The 23,244-nt window shown below is 37.0% G+C and overlaps 7 protein-coding genes across 8 annotated transcripts; 5 read left to right on the top strand and 2 right to left on the bottom strand.

The window, feature by feature from the left end:
• Positions 1 to 823: 823 nt before the first annotated feature.
• On the top strand, positions 824 to 1,988 carry LOC118438330 (acanthoscurrin-2-like). Its single transcript, XM_035858301.1, has 2 exons — positions 824 to 1,029; positions 1,364 to 1,988. The coding sequence occupies exons 1-2, from the start codon at positions 894 to 896 to the stop codon at positions 1,567 to 1,569; spliced, it is 342 nt and encodes a 113-aa protein (XP_035714194.1). The 5' UTR covers positions 824 to 893; the 3' UTR covers positions 1,570 to 1,988.
• Positions 1,989 to 3,945: 1,957 nt separating this feature from the next.
• Positions 3,946 to 6,256, top strand: LOC118438288. The gene is made up of 4 exons (XM_035858234.1): positions 3,946 to 4,151; positions 4,575 to 5,174; positions 5,527 to 5,688; positions 5,764 to 6,256. The coding sequence occupies exons 1-4, from the start codon at positions 4,023 to 4,025 to the stop codon at positions 5,845 to 5,847; spliced, it is 975 nt and encodes a 324-aa protein (XP_035714127.1). The 5' UTR covers positions 3,946 to 4,022; the 3' UTR covers positions 5,848 to 6,256.
• A 321-nt stretch (positions 6,257 to 6,577) lies between these two features.
• LOC110857757 lies at positions 6,578 to 7,678 on the top strand. The gene is made up of 4 exons (XM_022106368.2): positions 6,578 to 6,882; positions 6,958 to 7,112; positions 7,186 to 7,512; positions 7,588 to 7,678. Exons 1-4 carry the CDS (start codon positions 6,732 to 6,734, stop codon positions 7,603 to 7,605), a joined length of 651 nt encoding a protein of 216 aa, XP_021962060.1. The 5' UTR covers positions 6,578 to 6,731; the 3' UTR covers positions 7,606 to 7,678.
• Positions 7,679 to 7,770: 92 nt separating this feature from the next.
• LOC110857756 (kelch-like protein 11) lies at positions 7,771 to 10,551 on the bottom strand. 2 transcript variants are annotated; one of them, XM_022106366.2, is made up of 8 exons: positions 10,392 to 10,551; positions 10,087 to 10,311; positions 9,582 to 9,704; positions 9,300 to 9,511; positions 9,090 to 9,215; positions 8,807 to 9,013; positions 8,601 to 8,738; positions 7,771 to 8,451 (listed from the first exon to the last, which is right to left on the bottom strand). In XM_022106366.2, the coding sequence occupies exons 2-8, from the start codon at positions 10,273 to 10,275 to the stop codon at positions 7,962 to 7,964; spliced, it is 1,485 nt and encodes a 494-aa protein (XP_021962058.1). In that variant the 5' UTR covers positions 10,276 to 10,311; positions 10,392 to 10,551; the 3' UTR covers positions 7,771 to 7,961. The 2 variants fall into 2 exon arrangements, with proteins under 2 accessions (XP_021962058.1, XP_021962059.1); XM_022106367.2 differs by having other exon boundaries at positions 10,381 to 10,546.
• Positions 10,552 to 11,046: 495 nt separating this feature from the next.
• On the top strand, positions 11,047 to 14,013 carry LOC110857581. Its single transcript, XM_022106173.2, has 6 exons — positions 11,047 to 11,289; positions 11,460 to 11,725; positions 11,782 to 12,011; positions 12,091 to 12,222; positions 12,299 to 12,472; positions 12,559 to 14,013. The coding sequence occupies exons 2-6, from the start codon at positions 11,468 to 11,470 to the stop codon at positions 13,559 to 13,561; spliced, it is 1,797 nt and encodes a 598-aa protein (XP_021961865.1). The 5' UTR covers positions 11,047 to 11,289; positions 11,460 to 11,467; the 3' UTR covers positions 13,562 to 14,013.
• A 352-nt stretch (positions 14,014 to 14,365) lies between these two features.
• On the top strand, positions 14,366 to 16,151 carry LOC110857596. Its single transcript, XM_022106195.2, has 6 exons — positions 14,366 to 14,515; positions 14,703 to 14,730; positions 14,810 to 14,888; positions 14,962 to 15,104; positions 15,199 to 15,220; positions 15,992 to 16,151. The coding sequence occupies exons 1-6, from the start codon at positions 14,436 to 14,438 to the stop codon at positions 16,078 to 16,080; spliced, it is 441 nt and encodes a 146-aa protein (XP_021961887.1). The 5' UTR covers positions 14,366 to 14,435; the 3' UTR covers positions 16,081 to 16,151.
• Positions 16,152 to 16,247: 96 nt separating this feature from the next.
• LOC110857595 lies at positions 16,248 to 17,377 on the bottom strand. The gene is made up of 2 exons (XM_022106194.2): positions 17,253 to 17,377; positions 16,248 to 17,016 (listed from the first exon to the last, which is right to left on the bottom strand). The coding sequence occupies exons 1-2, from the start codon at positions 17,305 to 17,307 to the stop codon at positions 16,412 to 16,414; spliced, it is 660 nt and encodes a 219-aa protein (XP_021961886.1). The 5' UTR covers positions 17,308 to 17,377; the 3' UTR covers positions 16,248 to 16,411.
• Between the last annotated feature and the right edge of the window lie 5,867 nt (positions 17,378 to 23,244).

The following is a 23,244-nucleotide window of genomic DNA, read 5'->3' as shown; positions in this document are numbered from 1 at the left end:
GGTTCAAACTAAATGGACTTTTAGAAATAAAGTAGTAATAATTAATAATAAAATAAATATACTATATTTACATAGGTATGTATGAATACACGGGGTTTGATACATATTTGTGCAATAAAACGCCAATTAAATTGAACTAAATAATTCGATCTGTTGCCTGAATTTGCTGCCAACTTTTTTTCACGTAGGTTTTATCTGTTTACCAATTACAAGTTGCAAGACACATGAAAGAAACTGACAACTGACGACGAAAAGAGTCCTACCCATATGCAATTCTAACCTCATAAAATTAAATCAAAATCCCTAAAAAATAAAGAATAATAAGATTTACATATTTATGTAATGATGTGACCAGCTTGTGTACTAACGTCGTGTATTCCAGCACGACAGCAAAACAATAGGATTTGAGGATAACTTAATCCTACAAAAAATTGGTAATCCCAATATCCAGATATTTCACACTCATATTTCAATAGAAATTCATCCCAACAACGGATTTCCGAATGTGGAAAAATTAGATAATTACAAATTCCATACATTTATGTATATGTACCCATTCAACCATCTCTTGTCCAAGTCCTTGATTTTTTTGTCCGAGAAAAATCTCAGTTATGCAACTCGTAATTATGTATGCGCTTAATTAAAGGTGTCATATCGTGGCATGATTATGCATTATGATTTTATAACAAAAGTAAAAAAAATCTGTAAGAATTTGCTTACGTCACTTTTACCTTTTTTACGGAAGGAAGTGCGTTGTCATACTCTTGTAAATTTTTTGATTAGACGTCATCGCGTAGTACACATAAATAGGACGGCTGGAGATTGAATTTTGCACAGTATTGATTAAGCTATTTATCTAGTTATCCAGACAAGATATTTATCTGTAATTTAAAATGAACAAAATAAGTATTGCTGTGTTTGTGGTTGTGTGCTTCGTCGCACTTTCCGTGGCATCGCCAGTGCCAGAAGATGAGAAGATGATCCATGAAAATGATGACCATCTCTTGCACAGGGTGAAACGACAATTTGGTAAGAATTTGAATAATTATTTGTACTGTAACTTACATTAAAGATGATAAGTTTCCTAAAACCAAATTTCCTACAGCAAATATTCTAATTTAAATACGAAGTGAATAAAACTTTGTAGAATTTCTGGCTTTAAAAATTCTGAATTTTAGCTTTGTGTTTTCTTTGCTTAGTACATAATTTTGACAAATCTATTGGAAAGTAAGTTTTTGATCTAAATTCGTCATTTAGATATGTACTTAAATGGTAGACAATTTTGTACAACTTATCAGCGAATTCATTTAATATTTAACCTATGTACATAGGTATGTACTTATCGTTGTGATTTTTATTGCAGGCGGCGGCTATGGCGGCGGTGGTTTCGGTGGGGGGAGAGGATTTGGCGGTGGGGGATTTGGGGGACGAGGATTTGGTGGGAGGGGTTTTGGAGGCAGAGGCTTCGGCGGTGGGCGTGGATTTGGTGGGAGAGGATTTGGCGGTGGGGGATTTGGGGGCAGAGGGTTCGGTGGGAGGGGTTTTGGAGGGAGAGGTTTCCGAGGATAATAATTTGTTGTGAAGAATCAGCAGGAAATCAATGCTGCTTTCCGGAATGGATTATGATTGCTTCGTAATTTTATTTTTCATTAGTAACTTGTAGCCACTTTGTGTACTGAAAATTTTTATTTACACTATTTCTAGTTGAATACATACATACATATTTACTGATGCATTTATTACACATATTCCATAAAAACAGAAGCAGTATAATCTGTGGGTTACTTATGGTAAAAAAAAATTAGACACGAGTCCATCAATAAGTCTGACACAATAAAAATGCATGTTTAATCGTCATCCTGAGTTATGCTTGTAATCCTAAAAAACAAAACAAGTCGTAAAAAATTGTATTGTTTGGTTGTGAAGTATATAGACGAGTCTGTTTCTTTGTGTCTAGTAAAATAAAGTAAATATATACGCAAGTTTAATTATTGAGTTTAAGTAATGCCTATACATAGGTAGATATATTTGCATATTTAGCATACACAAATATATTTTAAATGCATAAATACATATCTACGTGTTTATCTAAAAGTATGACGGGTTCCTTAGAATTGCATGTTAACATGTGAACATATCAATACAAACTGTACAAATTGTTAAATGATAATACCCTCAATTGACATTCAAAATATGGCTAACACTGTTGGTTTAAATATTTGTGATGATGGATAGAATCGATAATTTTAATATCATCTTATATTCGATATGTGTATTATTAGTACTACGGATAATAGAGGTCCACGCCAAAGTGGAAGTTGACAATCGAGAGTTTGGTACTACCAAATATGGTAATTATACATATAATTTCGAAAAATGAGGTATAATTAAATATATTCAACGATAAGCATACCAAAAATATTTGCATGCCATGCATATTTGGGTACTACAGTACATTTGCCAAGGCGCACATATTTACACATACACTTATATACATACACAATATGATTATGCATTTTATGTAAAAATTCGTATATATATTTGTATATGCATACATAAGTACATATACACATATCTGTAACCACGCTTTGCTAGGATAAATAACTATATTTAATTTTAGGAAAAAAAAAATATATCCACTATCAACGAAAAACGAGTGGATAACATAACAGATTGACTTCTTACTTAAAACATCGAACGTTTTATAGTCTCCTATTGTCTACATACGTTAAGTACTTTTATTAATCAACTAACAATTTGCGATGAGTAGATTTTGTGTAAAATTGAGACAAATTGAGACAAGTTTATAAATATTGATGAAAATGGTGTGACTGGCCTATTGACCGATTACTCAATTTCAACCGGGATCGTTTATTAATGACTTATTACGCTGTATTCTCGGTGCTTACATACATACGTAGGATTGTATTTTAGATATTAAGATCGGACTTTGACTCTGATAAGCTTTTACGTGAGAAATTTTAAAGATAACGGTTTTTACTCCAATTCTGTGATGAAATAAAGCATATTTCGAACGGAGAACTCATTCAATCAACCATCTGCCATTCTTACCTCACATGAAATAAATGCGGCATGTAAAACATAATGGAGAGAGGTGTGTCGATGTCACTTTCACCGGTTCCGATTGATAACAACCCATGGTCATCACCCCATACTAATTGCGGAGTTAGATTTTATGTAATGGATGTTGTCCAGGGGATGTAAATTGATTTAGTTTAATACGCCGAGCCATCTTTCCGCATGTTAGTTACTCTTTGTTTATGATAAGATAAAGATAACCGATGACCATTCTCAACTGGTAACCTTTGATCATTTGTTCCAGTCGTCTTGCCAAATAGACGTAATTATCAATGATATTTATTTCGTCATATTTAGCAAGAAAATTTAAGAAGATGATGGAAATTAGCAAACCGTATTACTTGGATCTTTCCTTCATAATCCGCTGTTTCTTTGATTTTGGTTATTTCTTGGGAGTGTATCCGTACAGATATGCGACTCAAGAGAACAAGACTAACGTGGTACCACAAACTTCAACGTTCAGAAAGGTAAAGCAGGAAATTTTGAAAATTTCGAGAGATTTTGAAATTGCACAAAAGTTTTAAAATAATCTAACAATCTTACAGTTTTAAAAGTTTAGCAAAATTATAAGCGTATCTTGCAGTATATTTGTTAGCGAAATTGTAAAACTCCTCATTATTTATGCAAGGAAAATTCGAAACGTGAACCTTGTGAAGCTTAATTTTTTGCAAAATCTTTAAAGATTATAATTGTTTAATACTAAAATTAAGTTATTTATCAATTTTGTAATTTTGTAAAGGCTTATAAATATTTTGCAGAACCACAAAAAATTTGTGTTGATTATATTTTTGCAGATCTATTGCTCCATAATTCATATTTCCGCAATGTACCGTGGAGTTTGGAGAGTGGCCGAGTACGATTTCGACATTTTAATCAAAGAGCCCCAAAAGATTTTCAGCTTTTGTCAAAAAATAACGACCATCATGTACGCTCTCTCCTTCATTTTTGCTCTCTGGAGAAGGGAATCTTTTTCCAATTTCTTGAACGTCCTACGAAGTGATGACATCCGGAAACAAGGGACACACTCGACACCTGCCGCGCTAAAATATTGGGTAAGTTCATGCCATCAATGCATACTCTTAGCAATGGACTCACGAAAATCTTATGAAGATAAATATTTCACAAATTTAGCATAGTAGTACAACTTAAAAGTCGATGAGATTTTACATTTTTTTTTCGGAAAACCATGAAATTTGTTCCCCAAATTTTTCCAGAAACCTTGCATGTTTTATTTCACAAAAATGATTCTTTCCATTCCACTACAAGTTATACAAATTACAGAGAGTAAATCCAAATAAAATAGCAGAACTATTTCTCTAGTTTTGTGAAATTTCCGAATCTTCTGACGTAACTATCATCTCAAATGATAAATGATAATGCACCACTAAATAGATATAAATACGCCCAAAAATAACGTGATTCGCAGTTTTCAAATATTTTTTGAAAATATTTTTTAATTACATACTTAATTCCAGGTTGAAGCCTTATCCATAACGATGTGCTCCCTGTACATATTTTGGCCTACTATTTGGCTCCTCGGAGGCGAGGGTAGGGTTGACTTTTACGCCGTGAAGTTCAAACCTCTCTACGAAATGTACTTGTTGGACGCACGTCGCGTCTTCTTTCTCAAAGACGTCATCACCTTTTCGCCCAACTCGACGAAGGTGGAGCACATGGGTCCGTTTGACCACACGGTAACCGTATTTTACCTGGCGATGGAATTTTGGTACTTTTTCCTCACCTTTTACACCGAGCTGCTCCAACTCTTCATGTCGTTCACGTTGTCGAGAGTGACAGCTAATTTCGTGTCGGACTTGAGGCGAAACAAAGGGATGGATAAGGACACGGTGGAAGGGATTTTGAGACACTATGCGGCCCTTAAAAGGCTGGGAAATCATGCCAATGCGGCGGTCGGAAGGGTCACCCTGTTTCAAATGATTGATTCCTTGCTCTACTTGCCGTTAGGGATTTCAAATTCGTTAACTGGGATTAATTGGTTTACAAGGTTGAACTATATTTTCTTTATATGTTCCTTCTTCTTGTTTACGATGCATGCGGCAAGTTCGCCCTTGAAGGTAAGATCATTACATATATTTATGCAATACAGAGATTTGTCGACCCTGGATTAAGGATTTATAATTGAGATTATTATAAGGGATTAATCAGTCCTTAATCTCAACCCCAATTTTTTGTAAAAATCGATCCGTATCTTAATCCTTAATCTAAATCTCTATATTTTTAATCTCAATCCTTAATCTCAATACCAAAATTTAAAAAATAGTAATTAATTTTAATTGCAAGTTGATTTTAAAAATTAAAAGTTTTCTCTGTTTCATGCAAAAATTTCTAAACTTTTTAATGGGGCGAAAATATCCGAAATGATAATTATGTATGTAATATTCATGTTGTTTCCTCTGAACTCTTTAGATCCAAGCCATGAGAAATTGGCTGCAAAAAGTTGTCAACTCGACGGGTGACAAGTACATCTCGCAGAGCAATGTAGCCTTGTACTTGGACGAGTTAAGTAATCATCCCGTCGGATTTCGGGGAGAAGGAATGTTCACCATAACGTTCGGCTTGGTTGGATCGGTATGATAAAAAAATGAATTTAAATCATCAATTGGTCCCCACCAGATTTGGATATGCAAATGGATATTTTTGCAGATGGCCAGCATAATGATTACTCATTCGTTTATACTGCTGCAATTTGGAACGGTTGGCTTAAACGGTAAACAGGCGACTACTTAAGCTCTTGCAAATATACTTATGTAATTAATTTTCTAGTACATAGTAAGGTTTTTGTAAAAATGTATTTATCAATATTCTGTATAGAAAATTTAAGTGTCAAATTCGCAATAGTTTTTAATGTATTGCCATAAATCGTTGTAATGGGCATACTCACGTCAACATTTTTTGCATTGTAACTTGTTTGTCAGTTTAGGAAATAATCATACTGCGTCAACATAATTTGCACAGTGTGAGATTTCGCAAACTGAAGTTCCGGTTATCAAATTGCTATGTTTAATCTGAGGGCTATGCAAAACGCTGTCATGAGTACGCCCATTGAATCTAATGAATTATTGGGGTGATTCCTATGGGTGATTCGTAAATGATCATTAATGGACCACCCCAATTAAGTATGTATGTGTACGTGTTAGTATGATTAAAAATGTAATAAAAATAATGTACATTAATTACCAGTCAGTGGCATTCCGTTAACAACTGAACTGTACGTAATATCTTATCATTTAAAGTACAACGGATCTACGTCACACACAAACATAGTTACACGCAATTGATGCAATATTTTCCATACATTCACTCGATTAACAGTCAAGATAAGTTGTGCTTATGCATAACTAACGAACATAGGCACAATTAAGTATGTACATTTGTAATGCACCATCCCAACCGATATGCCATTGATATGAGACAATTAATTTCCGGCTGATAATTAATGTGTAATAAAGGATGAAGCCACTCGAACACGGGTCGCTTTTTCTGTAACTGGGTAACTCAATTGGCCCCCAGTACAAGATCGTCATTTGTATATGTATGCATATTTATCTCGTTGATGAGAGTAAATTTCTCGTTTGGAGTGTAAACTAAAACAAATTTCCAGTTTCAAAAATATGTCGTCCAACGGAATTCCCATGCAGCCAATTTCCCAACAACCTGGCGTCGTCTATCCCCAACAGCAACAAATGTCCTTCGTGTTGCAAGTTCCTGCTCACCACTTGCAAGTTTTGGACGGCTTGGGATCTTACTACATTAAGAGATCAGGTTTTCCATTAGTTTAAAATTTATCATGTGTTACTCATGCGAAAATTTGCATAATCATTTAACAATTTTTTACAGGACAGACCACTAGATACGCGTCAGACTCTAATAACCATCAAATATTCTCGTACAGTGAACAAGTCCTCGTGAACAATCAGTATGCTCGGGCAGCATCGATGATGTTCATTGACAACAATGGGACCGAATTCATTTCGGTGGATTTAGATTTTTCCGTAAAATAAAAAAATTATGATTTTTTAAAATTTAATAAAAACGGTTTATCTAATTACTTATTTTTTTGTACAGGGTGGAAAAATCAGGAGTGGAAACATGCAACTCGGCGTTCTCAACCCGGTGAACAATTTCTGCCCTTGTTTCGGGATGCAAACGTTGCAAGTGAATAGTTCAACGGGGGGCGGATCTGTGACCTTGAAACCGGGGAAGGTTCCGTGCGGGGGGTGTTGTTTTTTTGCGTGCTGCTGCGGAGGTTCGGCCTCGTATAATGTGATCATTAATGGGGAGAAGGTTGGGTCCATGGGGCACGATGGGGATGGAGGGTCACCAATGGTGACCTTTCCACCGTCGCTGGACCCCAGGTTGAAGGGAATCATTGTCGTGTTGTCGTTCATGCTGGTAAGATTGGGATAAAAATGGAGATAAAATTATGAAGAAATTTTTATACAGAAAAATTATGTTTCTTATTTACAGTTCAATACTTACTGGTAGACTGTGGAGGACCAACTGATCGATTGTGATGTAAAAACATATTGTCAACTTGCAATAAATAATATTAATTCGATGCGGTTGGTGAGTTTTTTTGGGAAGGCAGACAATAATAAGGCATGCACTGAATGGGACTGATATGCATTGACATATCAGATAAGTATTATATAGTTAAACATATTGCTTGTTTATTAGCAGAAAAGAAAATATTTCCAGAATTAAATTCGATGGATTTGAACCATATTTAATAATGTAATACAAATGTAATACAAAATGAAAATGCAACACAAAAAAGATACAAGAAATGACAAAAATCATTTAACCTATGACCAGAGACATGAAAAGGGTGGACATGCACATTAAACAGCTTCAAGTTCCAACTCCTCAATAAACCCGTAAGCTAATTCTATTCCCTCCCCCTCTGGTCGTTTTATCTCAACGTCAAGAAAATCTCCGCGAGTCGTAAAACCTTCATAATTTGTGACCACTCTGCTTGGCTGGTTTTCAGGGAATAATTTTTCATCTAGGTTCGAATTAGCCCTGGTTTTCACTTCTCGCCTGTATGAATCGTATGTAACATTGTTGTAGCCGATCTGACCAGATAATGTTAACATTATCTTAGTCCAACCGTCCTGCTTGTCCATTTGATATGGTGGTTTTAAGCAAATTTTAATATTGTCCAGGGTTGTGTCAATTTCGGTCCCAACGTTGTATTGAGAATCACTTCCATTGCAAATTGTCAATGTAGCTTGCACCAAATCATAAAAATAATCCAAATTAGCTTCAAATTGCAGAATTTCCTTAGGAATCGAAATCGACTTCAGCAGCACGCTTTCACTTGCACGAATCCTGAGAAACAATCAATTAAATATATACTCTGATTTGATTTGGTTTGATTTAAACCTTTATTCTTTTGTATAGTTTTGTTTGTTGTTAAATATTTGATATCTAGATAGCATGACGTGCAAATATTAAGGTTAGTATAGACTAATACTTACACTATTGCCTCTGTGCCATTTACATTTTCCACGTTATCAATTTTTCGTATGTCGTCAGTAATGGGTCGAGTAACGGTGGTCTCTCCACTAATAAAGTGACGAGGGCTTGACACAAATCGGCCAGGTGGGAGGAGGTTTCTGTATATGATTTGGAAATTAAGATTTAAATCGCCACCTGACTTACAGAAGAATTAAATTGAAGTTGCCTTTTCTTCGGTGGAACGAGGAAGCAGGTCAGCAGTTCCATTGACTCATCCGTATTAAGAAGCTTCTTCGAAGTCACGTTTAGAGCAAACTCGGCAGGATCCATTAATGGAAATCGAATGTGGTTCAACGGTTTGGCGAGGCAGCTTCTAAGATTTTCAGCATTTGTAGGATCCAAATTTTTTCGCTTGCACTCGGCCAAACCCCACCTTCATAAATAAACAATAAGCCTAGTCAAGTCATTTCAATGATTAAGTATGTACATAATTAATGCTAATTTCTTACCGATGAACGGCTTCAAGAACCTTCATTTCTTTCAAAACCTTCAGCGAATCCTGCTGTATTATTTCGATCAGACATTCCAGACGCAGGTTGGCAAACTCTTCCCGTTTTAGGACTACTGTGGCGTTACTGTTCATGAGAAATAAAAAATGTTCATGTATTAGCGTGTGTGCACAAACTCATAACTTGCAAATCAATGATTACAAATCTTACTCGCAAATAAACTTGAGCGTGCATTGAATAAAATCACCGTGAGCATACTGCATCCCACTTTGGAACAAGGGAAGAATATTTTCCACTGACAAGTCTCCCTTCAAAATAGCAGCACAATCGTCCCTTAAACCAGAAACCTCATACTCCGTAGCGAGCTGCATTAATTCCAATGCATCAATCATTTCGACCTCGGACTTCCCAGTGTAAAAATACTGTAAACAATTATCTATCTCAATTACACGTTAAAGTTACACGAAAATCTAAATTGTTCTATATATTTACCTGGAGAAGCATTTTGAAAATGCGCGTGTCCACGTTATCAATTATTAGCTCTTTGGCGGATTCCTTTATTTTGCCATTTAACACTTGCGACCCAGTCTGAAGGAAGATTCGGTGGACGGGAACCTGTAATAAATAAATCATCCAAATTTATAAGCGTTAAATTATAAATTTATAATACTAGTACTGTTATGAGACTCATAACAGATTTTTAACAACTCATAATATGAGTTGTTAAAAATAATGCAGTCGCTCAATTTATATGTTATACCCTCATGAGCGAGGAAAAATTACACATTTTGGCCAATATCTTAAAAAATGGCTTAACGCCCCCCCCCCTTTCTCCAATACTAAATATGTATATGATACTTTACCTACTAATTAATTATTCTAAGATTACACAAGTGTTACACCAAATTGCTAGACTTTGACAAAATATCTTACACTTATCAATGATAAGTTATCATTAGTATTTAATAATGCATAATTAATGATATCTGCCCCCAACCTTTAACCCTTCTTGACCTAGCACGAGGGTCAAATCACTTTGGAATCCGGTTACGAGCATATTTTTCAGCCGCTGGTCGTGAGATCCGATCCACTCCCATTTTGGACCTTGTACCACCCCTCCATTTCCGGTTACAGAAATATCTCCATTTCCGGTAGGAATATCTACACTTCCCTCACTGTCCCCCATTATTAGTTTATTTATTTTTAGTTCGGCTTAATCCACCTAAATTGTAGCAAACTCACAATTAAATTAATGACAAGATTAATTAAATATGTACTATATATTGATAACCTCTTTCTTACTATAAAAATTTTGCAGCATCGAATTAAACGTGAAACGTTTTTTAAATAATTAATCTTGGGCGAATGTATGGCAGAAGTTAATTATTATAAAATTAGTGAAGTAATAGTGAGAGGCAGCTGAAAAGATTTAATTGTGTACACAGAATATAGATTCTACCAGAAGAATCGATCTTATGTATTCGAGTGACGCTTATGGAAGAACGGGGAGAGCCAACCAAATAACTCGGTGTACATTTGGCCCACCTGGGGGATGGCACCTCCGCATCATCATCATCACCACATCTCCTGGCATCAAAAAATGATGATGAAAGCACCATTTTTGTTACATAGGTGGCGGTGGCACCCCTAATTGTGGACCAGAACGCACCCTCGTAGAGCATCAAATTTGTGAAGACGCAGCTCAGAATGGTGTGTTCTGGTGTACAAATCGGGGTGCCACCGCCACCTATGTAACAAAAATGGTGCTTTCATCATCATTTTTTGATGCCAGGAGGTGTGGTGATGATGATGATGCGGAGGTGCCATCCCCCAAATGTACACCGAGTTATTTGGTTGGCTCTCCCCGTTCTTCCATAAGCGTCACTCGAATACATAAGATCGATTCTTCTGGTAGAATCTATATTCTGTGAATTGTGTAAATTAATGATGTGAGTTCTCGGATTTTCGTTCGTGTAGAAAATATGCGACGAGCGAGAGCAGCATTTTTCCGCGTTCTTCTTTGTTCGTTCGTATTCGTTCACGGAATTTGTCGTCTCAAATTTCGGATCATTTTTTATGACAGCTGGAAATAACGGCGCCATCGCAGACGACGACGTTATAACTAAAGTTAATTTAATTATTGTGGTTTTATATTTATTTTTGACGACAACCTGACTAATCAGAGTAAATTTACCAACAGGTGAAAACAAAATATGTACATTTGACATTGTGAATTATAATTTGTTATCAGTTTAGCCGGAATTAACTTTGTCAAACAAATGACTGAAATTTAGATTTTGTTGTTTTTTGACATTTTTATTTTATCGATTAAAGTAATCAATATTTTATTTTGTGTACGAAACTTTGCAGCCTATGCCATGTCATCCCCACCCCCACCGAAAAAGCGCCGGTTTAATATCTGCGAGAAACTTTTTGAGCAGTATGAAGCTGGAGAGAACGTAGATACCACTATCATTGTGCAAGACTGGAAGTTTTACGTTCACAGAATTGTGCTTATCGGAGTGTCACACCAGTTCCGTCTTACCTTAACTCAGCAGAAAAGCAACGGTGTGGTGAAAGGCATGATTGTATTTCCTTCAAAGACCTCGATCGACGTGGCAAAGGCGTTTATAAAGGTGCCAAAAAAAGCAAGATTTTATTAGTAGGACTACTAATTTCGAATTTATTACAGGTCATGTACATGCAGGAGATGGATCTGGATACATGCGTTGATTTCAATCAGCTTTTGGAGGTGCTGTACCTCTGTGATAGGTATCTTGTTCCCGAGCTTCTAGAGGAATGTGTCTCCTTTGTGAGTGACCAAATAAATCTGGAAAATTGTGTTCAAGTTTGTGAGGCGAGTTTCAACCTGGTGAGATCTAAGGATACGTTGCTAGAAGCTGGACTTGTCTGCTTAACTAGGTTAATGTTAATTAATGTTTCATTAATTATGTACGACACCAAAATATCAGGATTTTCATATTCGGTTTTCTTTTTGTAGAAATATTGCAACCATTTTAGATCGTCACGGGGCATCTATGAGTCATAAATTGTGGGACATGATGCTGCGCATTGAAGGACCGGATGTCGACGAAGCTTTCAGTGAACCCAGATTGTTTGAGTATCTTCTGAAGTATTGTGAATTCAATTAGCATTAACATATTTATGCAAGATGGGCTGATACATTTTACAATTTACAATTTTTATAGATGGCGGCAGTCTGACTCGTCACGAGAAGAAGAGTTTCAAAAGCTGTTGTCCCTAATTCGGTTCCCGCTAATGACCTTGCAAACAATTGCCAGGATTGTGGAACCATCCGGCGTATTATCTGATACAGACTTGACTGATATTTACACTTATATTATTGGCGGTGGTGAAAATGGGTAAGATTTGTGTATGCATTCATTCTGTTTACATACGTATGTACATGCATATTGAATCGTTTAAGTTTAAATAATCCTTGTGGCAGGAAACGGACTCCGAGATTTGTCACTCATTCAAGAAAAGTTAAATTTGTCAAGAATTCTGAACAACTTGAAGAAATTTTATCTTTCGCCAAACCCAACGATTTTATCAAACTCAATCCTGGAGAGTACACAACGGAGACGGGAATTAACATACCGGAGAAAGTCGTTCTGTCCGGGGCAGCCGATGGTACTTCTATTCTCAAGAGGGTTTATTCCGATAAATCTGGTCCAGCTGTCTTGATCGAGTCGAATGACGTTTACATATCAAACCTTCAAATTCTCTGTACTGCTATGAATCCATTCAAAGAGACAACCGAAGCTGAAGGATTGACTCTGCTCGGGTCACGGAATACAATAAAAAATATTTCATTCAAAAAATGTCAGCTGCATCTGATCGGTAAAGGTCGAAATAACAAAATCCGCGAAGTGACATGTGAGAAAGGAGAAATTGGAATCCAGATATCCGGCGAAGGGCAGGCTGAACCGTCTCAGAATTCCTTATCCGGCTTAAAACTGAAATCCCTTGACATTGGGGTCCTTATAAATGACACCGTCACTGGAACCAGGGTAGATGATATTCACTGCACAAATGTTAAGACGGGAATCGTGCTAAAATCAAATCACAACATCGTTTCTGGCGTGATGTACGTCTTTTCCAATGTGGCCGATGAGAAAGATCAAATTTGTGTCGAAATTTCTCAAGGAAATTACAATACGGTGAATAATATCATGTGCGAACCGAAGGTTAATGTTAAAAACACATTTTCCGTCAAGATTCTTACAACAGAGGGGTCGCAAACAACGAAAAATGTGGTCAGCGGCTGTGTGGGTGGTGCGGTCTATTTGGGGGGCGAATACAATACTTTGCATAATGTGGATGCCAGTGACGCAATGATAATTCGTGGAGAAGGCCATGAGCTAGAGAATTGTACGGCTAAACAGTGCTTAAAGATTAATTGTAGTGAAGTTGGGTTGATTGGGTGCAAATTTTCAAACATGACTTAAAATGCTATTTATTTTTATTTTATTGACTTGATTTTTATTTTGATACGAATCTATATGTAAATTATGACAGTCTTTCTTTTATTTTTCCGACTATAATTATGCTCACTGGTATACTATATAGTAGTGAAAAATTACTAAAGTACAATGACTAGAAGACGCTATGTAAAATATTTCTTATTGACAACAATTTGTTAACAAAATTACGAAATAAGTGTAAATTCTTTGCAATGTTTTGTATGTTGCGCTTAATGATAACCTTAAAATGTAAAGCACGATGCAAGTGCCTAAAGCAATTGCCTAAAACAATTAAAACTGCTCTTTTAGAGCAGTTTTAAGCACTTCGACTGGTACATATAATCACACAGCTTAAAATTCGTCTGTGAGCTTTAATTGATTACGAAATTATTTGTAATTTTTGCACAATAAATTATTTAACACCGGGATTACCTTCATCAGTTTTTGCAAGCAGCCACTGGATTTTGCACGAATAGGGATATAATAAATAGTTTTATGCATACGTGCGGAATGTAGTAATTATTTTCCACCAGGTATTCGTATAAGACAATGGGACGTGAATAATGCAAATTTATCTGCAATCATGACGGATTTGTTGAAATAAATATTTCTGACCCACCTTATTGTCCTGTCATAAATACATATATACATATCCAAGGATAACCTGGTTTTAAATACGTCATTGCATTCCCTAGTGATCCGTTAAGATAAAATATTTAGTCTGCATATCTGTACCATTTTTATTGCTTGCATAGACTTTCGTCATCATTGTATCATATAAAATGGGAACAATTTTGTATTAATTGGCACAGTTGTGTAAAATCAGACAAATTTCCTCGTACAAACTTTCTCTGCAAAAATGTTAAAATTCGTCGGTCTTATTGTTGCGCTCTGCGCCATAATTCAACAAGCCAACGCCGGAGTGGTGGATGCATTTAGGTGAGTAATTTTTCTGAGTGAAATAAGTAAAAAAAATCAGCTTGTCAGAAACTTCAGAAAATTCAGACATATGGAAATGTTAGAAATTTTGTAAAATAGTACAAACGGAATGAATTAACTGTAAATCTGTACTAATGAAACAAAAAAAATGAACTCAAAAGTTTCATTAAAATTTTAAAATTTCTAGATGTGGTGGATTAGCAACTCAACTACAGGTATAAACTTAACGTGATTGTGTTTATTACTGAAAAGTTAACCATTAATTGACAACTTATATATTAATTAACCATGTAGCTCAGAATTAGTGACTGCGATGGCTACTGTCGCCTCCAGCCAGGACAAATATACAATTGCGAGAATGACTTTATGCCAAGTAAGTTTCATGCATAACATCTAATTTACATGTTTAAACTATTTTTTACACCGTACTATCTAATTAATTTTAGGTTCTCCTTCTGCTTCGTTGTCACTTCGGATCGAAATTTGTATGAACGCCGGATTCTGTATCGTCATTATTGACACGGTTCTTCCCAACTCCTCCGTTCAGCCCGGATTCGTTTACACGGCCAAGTATTCAATTGTTCCAAACGTATGTAAACATCATAATATATGTATCATGTCTTATAAATTGTAAGTAAAATTTAATTGAGGATAAGTAATTGTTTAATATTATGTATGCGCAGGATATCCTGGCAGGAGAAACAGGTACAAAATGAGCCAAAAGTGCAAGTCTCTTTCGCATCGATTTCACCGAATTGCACATAAAAAATTACAAATTCAGTTTTGGGTGGGGGATCAATATAGCATAGCTGTTTTTGAATTTTATGCAACCACCCCCCTTCAAAAATCGGGAAAAGAAATTGTCAAAAATGAGAAGGTCAATGTACACTCGGTACAAAAAGAAATAGATACCAACTTGCATTTGACATTTGACTTCCCTCATGAGTATGAACATTTTGATGCATCAAGACTTTCAAAATTCGAAAATTGGCGGTTTTTTGACCTACATATAAATCGTTAAAAAAGTGACCTTAGCGGTCATTTTGCGGCTGACAACCTGATGCCAGATGCTTTCTGAAGGATCAGAAGTGTTACATTTTCAGCTTTTGTGGTCCGCTGCAAAGTGACCGCTACCATGACTTTTTTGGGGTCAAAGTTTCTGAGGGAGGGGCTTATACAGCAAGAGCCATAACAAGCTCTGGCCACTAATGAGTGCAGAGAGAGAGTAACAGAGTGAGAAAATGGATCGCGCATACGACCCTAACGCGTGCTGGTGGTGGATCAGACTATAATTCTAGCCCGGTCTCCCCTGTCCCTGGCCCGGGCTACTTGCATTACGAGATAGGCGGTAGCCCGGGCTAGAATTATAGTCTGGTGGATACCCACCGCCATCCACTTTTCTCGCTCTGTCTCAACTTCTCCTGCCAAATATGGAAAATGGTTTTATGGAACATTTGGTCTGGTTTTTATCAACAGTCGAATTCCGTGCCTATATAATGCACTCGGATGATCTCCATGTCGAAGTTTGCGTCGCTGCGGACGTTGATATCTTAGAACTTATCTAAATAATGAACGAAAAGAATAACTCTGTAGCTTCTTGTATTCCAAAATAAAGTGAACTTGTAAAAAAAATGTTTAATTTTGAACGAGACTTAATGAATTTCTTGGTCACATGGATATTTAATATGTATTACTTGTAAGTGGAAATAAACGAAAATTTCGTTACGAAATATTACTTGTAATAATTTGCATTAAATTTATTAAATATAATCAAAATTGAATCAATTTGCACAATCGGTTTGAAATTTCTACACAAATAGAATCCCATATTGTAATTTGGATTACATAATTCCTAACAAATTCAAATATCAGGTACGATTTCTCCACCATTTCCTTTTACTTCATCTCATCCCAAAGTTGCTTCCCACTTTTGCCCGTTAATTGTTTCCACACGGCGTCGGTATATTTACCTTCTCGCGCCAGCTTAAAAACTTTCTGCGCCACGTCAGGCTTCCCTCCAGTCGACTTGACGACATAGTTCATCCAGTACGCGCATTCCCTTGGGGACGCATTTTTAGGCCCTTTGGTCTTATCGGTGGTATCCGGCCTTTCCTTACTCTCGTCGGAGGTATCATGCAAATACATGTAGGCGTAGTTAACGAAGCATTTTTGCAACCATTTGTTAGCCATGTCATTCGGGAAGGACTCAATCGACCAGAATGACGATTCAAGGATCATGCGTTGGACGAAGGGGTTGATCGTGTCCTCCGCTCCGAGCCAGTGGGCAGTGTAAATATTGTCATGACTCGACATTCCATGACCATTGGTGTCTTCAGCTCGAAGTTCTAGGATGAACTTTAACTTTTGTGGGGGTGTGTAACCCGGATAAGCGAAATGGGCGGACATTTTGTCGTAATAGGAGGCAATTGAGGTGCGGAGGTCTTCGACGCAGCAGGATTCATATTTTGCCGCGGCGGTGGCGTCGATTTCAATTTCGACTCCTGGAAATATTTAGAATAGAATTAGTACGTAGTCTAGAATTTTTCTGGCTGGTCACCTCATTTGCATATCTTGACGCATTCAATAGCGAGAGAAAGTTAAGGAAAGCCCGTATCCCAGCAAATTGGCATAGTGAAAATTATTGCATACAAAAGAGGCGACCAGAAGCAATATTCCTATTAAATACAGATATAACTATTTTTTCAGAAATATTATGGTTTTTTATCTAATTGATTACCATTGACTTGGAGTAGAAATTGGAGAGAGAGGAGGATGAGACTGTAGCTAAACATGTTTTAATTGAGTGTTTGTCGAGTGATAATGTTGAGTGAAATATTGGCTGGCTTTTATACGGGAGAAGGGTTAATTAAGAGAACCGCAAATTGAGCAGTTAAGTAAGCACAATAATTAATAATTTCGAAGAATATTTGGAATACATAAAAAATGATTCATACAATTTTGTAATTGTGCTAATGGGCACGTGTGTCGTTAGGACTGATGCTTCAATGGGGTTAAAGGCTGTTTGAAACAAGTGGTTATGGAATAGGAATTACATATCTTAATTTACAAAGTGTACATGTACATATGTATGTATATGTACATACATATTTACAGTTGTTTCATTGAAATTGCATAATTTAATGTGAAATTTTAATAGGAAATTTGAGGTTTAAATAGAAATTAATTACATATGTACATATGTGCATGCGTACAGATGTAAATATATATATACACATATACATACTATCTATAAATACTATGTATTACATAGTATTTAAAATATTGTGCATAGTTGCTAAAAATAATTAAATAAATTGACCCGTTTTGGCACCTGCTCGTTTATATAAGTATGTAAAAATCTATGGGGAATTTGCAATGATTAACGTACCTACATATGTGCTTCCTTAGAATTTTATAATTATCTACGTTTACTCGAACCAGGCTACATTCAGGTATTTGTTGTTTAATGAATTAAACAGTTTCCTTTGCAAACGTTTATATCGGACTTGGAGGAATCGGAACTCATACTTACAAACACACCTGAAGATTATCGTATGTAAATTCTATAAGCATATATGGATTTGCATACCTCCATTGGCATATAATATATTAATGAATGTTAAAACAAGAATTTGTCTACAACGTAAATGTTGAATGCCTTGATGTATGTAAATAAGTACTAAATTACCCTGAATTAAAGCATTAAAGCAAACAGAATGACAAAATATTGTATGCACAATTTTTTACTCCAAATTTACTAAATATCTATCTTATAAGCTGGAAATGTTTGTTGGCAACGGAAGTGAAAGTAATTTTCCGTGACGGAAGTGAAAGTGGAGAAAGTGATTTGCATATCAACTGTTTTGGAAGGTTGATAAGTCAGTTATCCAGGATTTGCTGGTTAGCTTATCAGGAAGGGAAGTTAACGGTAATTATTAAGTGCGGTTGTCGCTCTGCTGGGGGGAATAATTGGTTGTATCCATTTTGGCTATGGTTATCGCTCTGCTGGGGGGAGAGGATGGGTGTGCCCCCTGGGATATGGTTATCGCTCTTCTGGGGAGTGGGAGGGCGTGCCCCCCTGGGATGTGGTTACCGCTCTGCTGGGGGGAGTGGGAGGGTGTGCCCCCCTGGGATAGGGTTACCGCTCTGCTGGGGGAGTAGGATGACGTTCCCCCTTATATATGGTTACCGACGTTCCGTTCAGGTCCATTCATTCAGGCTCGTTTCCAAACCAGTGTTATGGCTAAATGATGGAAGGGAGAACGGATTCCGTTCCCTTGATGGGTACCCCATATTTACATTGGATTGTTTAAATTACAAGATAGATTTACTTAGCTTACACATAAGGGAATGGGATTACCTTCCTCTTCCATTCCCGTTGGATATACTTCAGGCGAAGTAGTGAAATCTTCGCATCAAGGAAAGGGAAAGGGAATGGATTTCCCTTCCCTTTGGATATACTTCAGATGAAGTAGTGAAATCTTCACATCAAGGGAAGGGAAAGGGAATGGATTTCCCTTCGCTTTGGATACACTTCAGATGAAGTAGTGAAATCTTCACATCAAGGGAAGGGAAAGGGAATGGATTTCCCTTCGCTTTGGATACACTTCAGATGAAGTAGTGAAATCTTCACATCAAGGGAAGGGAAAGGGAATGGATTTCCCTTCGCTTTGGATACACTTCAGATGAAGTAGTGAAATCTTCACATCAAGGGAAGGGAAAGGGAAAGGGAATGGATTTCCCTTCGCTTTGGATACACTTCAGATGAAGTAGTGAAATCTTCACATCAAGGGAAGGGAAAGGGAAAGGGAATGGATTTCCCTTCGCTTTGGATACACTTCAGATGAAGTAGTGAAATCTTCACATCAAGGGAAGGGAAAGGGAATGGATTTCCCTTCGCTTTGGATACACTTCAGATGAAGTAGTGAAATCTTCACATCAATGGAAGGGAAAGGGAATGGATTTCCCTTCCCTTTGGATACACTTCAGATGAAGTAGTGAAATCTTCACATCAAGGGAAGGGAAGGGGAATGGATTCCGTTCCTTTCATTTGTGGAATAAAGTTACCGCAATGCGCTATGCTGGAAGTAATTGAGGGGTGCCCGACATTAGCTGGGGTTTGTCTATCGAAGGATGTTACACCCCCAGTGTTGCGTGATCTGTTGGTGGGGTCACTCACCAATAAATGACTCAGCTATTTAATATTTTTTCAAGACTCCTTTGCAGGTCTCACTGCAGTTTCACATAAAGAGCATGTCCGCTATCAACACCAGAAAAAATATGCAGTAGCCGCAGAAGGGTGGGTGGGGACAGAGGGACAATGTCCTCATGGTTATTCGATGTTCCTATCGGCTGCCCATGTTATACACAATTCCTTCATGTGCAGTCAACGTACATTAAAGATATGGAATCAATTCCCTTCATGCAGACCTCCGATGAATTAGTCAAATCTTCTATTGAACAGATTTTGAACGCTGAGCATGAATATGTATGATATCATACGCACTTTCACATGCCACACACCAGTGACGGTGTTGACCAAGTCAAAGGTCACATATGAACACACGTCAAACATATCTATGTCAGATTTTGAACCGGGTATAACAATATGATACTCATTTTGCTTTAATTCATAGGATCCATTCGTTTTGACCGTATATTTACGATCACATAGTATGGCGTGAGAATTGTTTAGATTTCTTGAATATTTTAGTTTTCCTATTGAGGTTCAGCGAGGTCAACCGAATGGATTTGATTTGAATTTCAGCCCGCCGCATGTTAATAAAATGGGCCCGTGATTTTGTCGCGTAGAAACTCTGTGCGGTTGACTTCGATGCACTGTAACATTAATCTCCATCAACTAATATCATCACTTTCACGTTCATTACAAAGTCCTTTGACTTACGTCGGCGACAAAGAATTTCAGCTTATAATATAGATTAAAATATTTAATTGGTTAGTGTTTTGCAAAATTCCACTTAATTTTCATGAAAATCAAATAAGCTCTCGCCCGGCGGGAGACGGGCTTATACGCTAGTTTATACAGTTACTCAAATTATTGATGGCACCATTCACAGGCATGACACAAACCCTAGTGTTTTCGCGTTCTGGGAATATGTCATTATTGGGAAATATATCGATTCGAAAGGAAATTTAATGAGGATTTCAAAAATTAAAGCAGTTTATCGCTAACTGTAACGGTTTTCAAGATATTTTAAATAGAGCCATTAAACTTCCAAAATGCATGCAAAATAATTAAAGGCACCATGCTAATTTTTTATTGAAATATACTTGTAAATTTGTATCACTACTTTGTGATGCCCCCTATTGCACCAATTACTGTTTGAATGTGACATGAAATAGAATCCACCAAGGTTTTGACCACTTCCGGTCCTAGATTACCCCATTTCTTGCTGATGATCACTTGTAACTAATTTTTTGGTTTTGGAGTGCTGTTAAAAATTCTTTGCTCCAATTGGGCCCATCAAAAGTCGATGTGGTTTAGTCCTGGACATTGGGCTACCCAATAAAGAACGTTGATCCTAGTTTCCTCGAAGTACCGCTTGATGATATTCGCGGAATGCTGGAGGTACCCATACTGTTGGAAGGCAAAGTTATCCCCAAGACGCCGATATCTGAATAAAGTTATCAAATTGTGCCACAAAATGGTCTTCTGTACTTCTTCAATGATAATTTTAACAGTCAAGTGCGATGTTTCAACTTAACCCAATGGTTAAGGGCCCAAAATCATGACATTTCCGCCACCATGATTCACTGTCTTCCTCATGCGATGCGATTTCAGGGCTTCCCAAGGTTTCTACTAGGTTTTTACAGTCCCATCGGACCCAAATAGGTTAAATATGCTATAATCACTCTAAGTAACTCGTTTACAGTCGTTGATAGTCCAACAACTGGTTGCCTTTGCCCATACGAGGTGATCCTTCATATTCTGAATACAGATGAATGGTTTCTTCGGCGCCACTTGGCGTTTAAATACAATTTCTCGAATTTTGTTGCAATTGGTTTGAGGTGTAAAATGTACTTTGAATTGTTGGTGAACTTCAGAAGTGATTTCGGGACAGAAAGTCCTCGGTGGGTCAAAATTTTACGGACTATATTTGGACGATTCCTCCCAATGGTCGTCCATTTCGGTTCCCGGCCGCGTAAATTCCCCTCTGTTCTGGTTTCCTTCCATTTTCTAACTGTGTATCGCAAAATACACTTCGAAAACTTGGTTTTGGAGCACTTCTTAGAGAATCCTAACCCTTTCTCGCGGACAGCGATGATATTTTTTCGTTGCTCAATCGTCAAGTCAGTCCTAACAATTGTAGTCGACCTTGTCAATATTCGTAATTGTCAAATTGCATTTGGCACATTTAAAAGCAATGGCAACTCAAACTTACATCATGATTTTTAGCTTGGAGTTTGTAGACCAACAGCAATGTCGAAAAATGATAAAGGTGCCTTCAATTATTTTGCATGCATTTTGGAAGTTTAATGGCTCTATTTAAAATATCTTGCAAACCGTTACAGTTAGCGATAAACTGCTTTGATTTTTGAAATCCCCATTAAATTTCCTGTAGGATCGATGTATTTCACAATAATGACACATTTCCAGAATGCAAAGACACTACGGTTTGTGTCACGACTTGGAATGGTGCCATCAATAATTTGAGTAACTGTATATATGCGCCTAAACAAATTCCTGGTTTACCAAATCCTGTCCAAGGTCTATTTAGACAAGGTTATTGTCATGTTTTAAATAAAGGGTGCATGCAGATGACACGCAAGACATTCCACAAAAATGTGACCCAGATATCACGACATTCCATCATCTAATCGTGTTTAGTGACGGCCAAGAGCTCTGATGGGTTATCATCACGAGATGATTATTTCAGTCATGGAGTTCATACATACATAAGTACTTATCACTCCACATACTGATACTCGTCATATCTATTGTCCGTATAAAGTGACGGTCATAACAGGATCATGCAGGGTAATACAGATTTAAGCTTTGGTAGTTATCTATTGTGTTGACAAAATGACAGGTAAAATATTTTTATTTATTTTTATTGTATATTTTTTTACAGAGGGTGTACCACTTATTTTGAGAAGACTTCAACTATTTTTCGCATCCACATATGATTTGTTTTAGGTGACTAACTTCCTCTATGTGATGTCCCTTATTCTAGTCAACAAGTCTGCAGCGCTCATTGATTAATGAAAACAGTTTCTTACACTTTTTAAGGCTTATTTTTAACCACTCGTCCAAAAAACTTTTCCAAAGCCCATATAAAGTCGTAATTAATTTGTACATTTTCTCTACGACGCGCAGCAAATTGACCTTCTCCCGTTACGGTCATCTACCCTGGACAAAGCATCGTCGATTGTGACCACCTATTCGTCTGCACCTCCAGCAGGGTAGTTCTCTTAGCGCTTTTTAGCGTTGAAACTTGCGATTAGCGAAATGACGCTGGTTCAACGCATGCAGTTTTGTCTTCGTCCGTTTGATTTTGTCCCAGTCTTTTTTCATGACTCTTTGAATAGTTGTGGGATTCGGTTTTAGTAGTTTCGCCATACTGCGAATGCTCTTTGGGATTTCCTGGTCGATCAAACGGTTGAGCTTCGTTATTAGCTTTTTCGACCGATTTACTAGGGGGCGGTTTATAGGGGGAGGAGGCAGTCCATGATTAATGACTCGTCTTCTAACACCTGCTACATTTATT

The sequence above is a fragment of the Folsomia candida genome, unplaced genomic scaffold (genome assembly GCF_002217175.1).
Source record: "Folsomia candida strain VU population unplaced genomic scaffold, ASM221717v1 Fcan01_Sc019, whole genome shotgun sequence".
NCBI lineage: Eukaryota > Metazoa > Arthropoda > Collembola > Entomobryomorpha > Isotomidae > Folsomia > Folsomia candida.
This window is presented reverse-complemented; position numbering and strand designations above follow the sequence as displayed.

Excerpts from the sequence above, each read along its gene's own strand:
- LOC118438330 (XM_035858301.1), top strand. The coding sequence starts at position 894 with ATGAACAAAATAAGTATTGCTGTGTTTGTGGTTGTGTGCTTCGTCGCA. Across the intron at positions 1,030-1,363 it reads CAGGGTGAAACGACAATTTG|GCGGCGGCTATGGCGGCGGT; the intron begins GTAAGAATTTGA and ends TTTTTATTGCAG.
- LOC118438288 (XM_035858234.1), top strand. The coding sequence starts at position 4,023 with ATGTACGCTCTCTCCTTCATTTTTGCTCTCTGGAGAAGGGAATCTTTT. Across the intron at positions 5,175-5,526 it reads CGGCAAGTTCGCCCTTGAAG|ATCCAAGCCATGAGAAATTG; the intron begins GTAAGATCATTA and ends TGAACTCTTTAG. Across the intron at positions 5,689-5,763 it reads CGTTCGGCTTGGTTGGATCG|ATGGCCAGCATAATGATTAC; the intron begins GTATGATAAAAA and ends ATATTTTTGCAG.
- LOC110857757 (XM_022106368.2), top strand. The coding sequence starts at position 6,732 with ATGTCGTCCAACGGAATTCCCATGCAGCCAATTTCCCAACAACCTGGC. Across the intron at positions 6,883-6,957 it reads TTACTACATTAAGAGATCAG|GACAGACCACTAGATACGCG; the intron begins GTTTTCCATTAG and ends AATTTTTTACAG. Across the intron at positions 7,113-7,185 it reads CGGTGGATTTAGATTTTTCC|GGTGGAAAAATCAGGAGTGG; the intron begins GTAAAATAAAAA and ends TTTTTTGTACAG.
- LOC110857756 (XM_022106366.2), bottom strand. The coding sequence starts at position 10,275 with ATGGGGGACAGTGAGGGAAGTGTAGATATTCCTACCGGAAATGGAGAT. Across the intron at positions 9,705-10,086 it reads TAGGTCAAGAAGGGTTAAAG|GTTCCCGTCCACCGAATCTT; the intron begins GTTGGGGGCAGA and ends TATTTATTACAG. Across the intron at positions 9,216-9,299 it reads ACGCTCAAGTTTATTTGCGA|TAACGCCACAGTAGTCCTAA; the intron begins GTAAGATTTGTA and ends TCTCATGAACAG.
- LOC110857581 (XM_022106173.2), top strand. The coding sequence starts at position 11,468 with ATGTCATCCCCACCCCCACCGAAAAAGCGCCGGTTTAATATCTGCGAG. Across the intron at positions 12,223-12,298 it reads TTGTTTGAGTATCTTCTGAA|ATGGCGGCAGTCTGACTCGT; the intron begins GTATTGTGAATT and ends CAATTTTTATAG. Across the intron at positions 12,473-12,558 it reads ATTGGCGGTGGTGAAAATGG|GAAACGGACTCCGAGATTTG; the intron begins GTAAGATTTGTG and ends TCCTTGTGGCAG.
- LOC110857596 (XM_022106195.2), top strand. The coding sequence starts at position 14,436 with ATGTTAAAATTCGTCGGTCTTATTGTTGCGCTCTGCGCCATAATTCAA. Across the intron at positions 14,731-14,809 it reads GATTAGCAACTCAACTACAG|CTCAGAATTAGTGACTGCGA; the intron begins GTATAAACTTAA and ends TTAACCATGTAG. Across the intron at positions 15,105-15,198 it reads AGTATTCAATTGTTCCAAAC|GATATCCTGGCAGGAGAAAC; the intron begins GTATGTAAACAT and ends ATGTATGCGCAG.
- LOC110857595 (XM_022106194.2), bottom strand. The coding sequence starts at position 17,307 with ATGTTTAGCTACAGTCTCATCCTCCTCTCTCTCCAATTTCTACTCCAA. Across the intron at positions 17,017-17,252 it reads ATTTCTACTCCAAGTCAATG|GAGTCGAAATTGAAATCGAC; the intron begins GTAATCAATTAG and ends AAATATTTCCAG.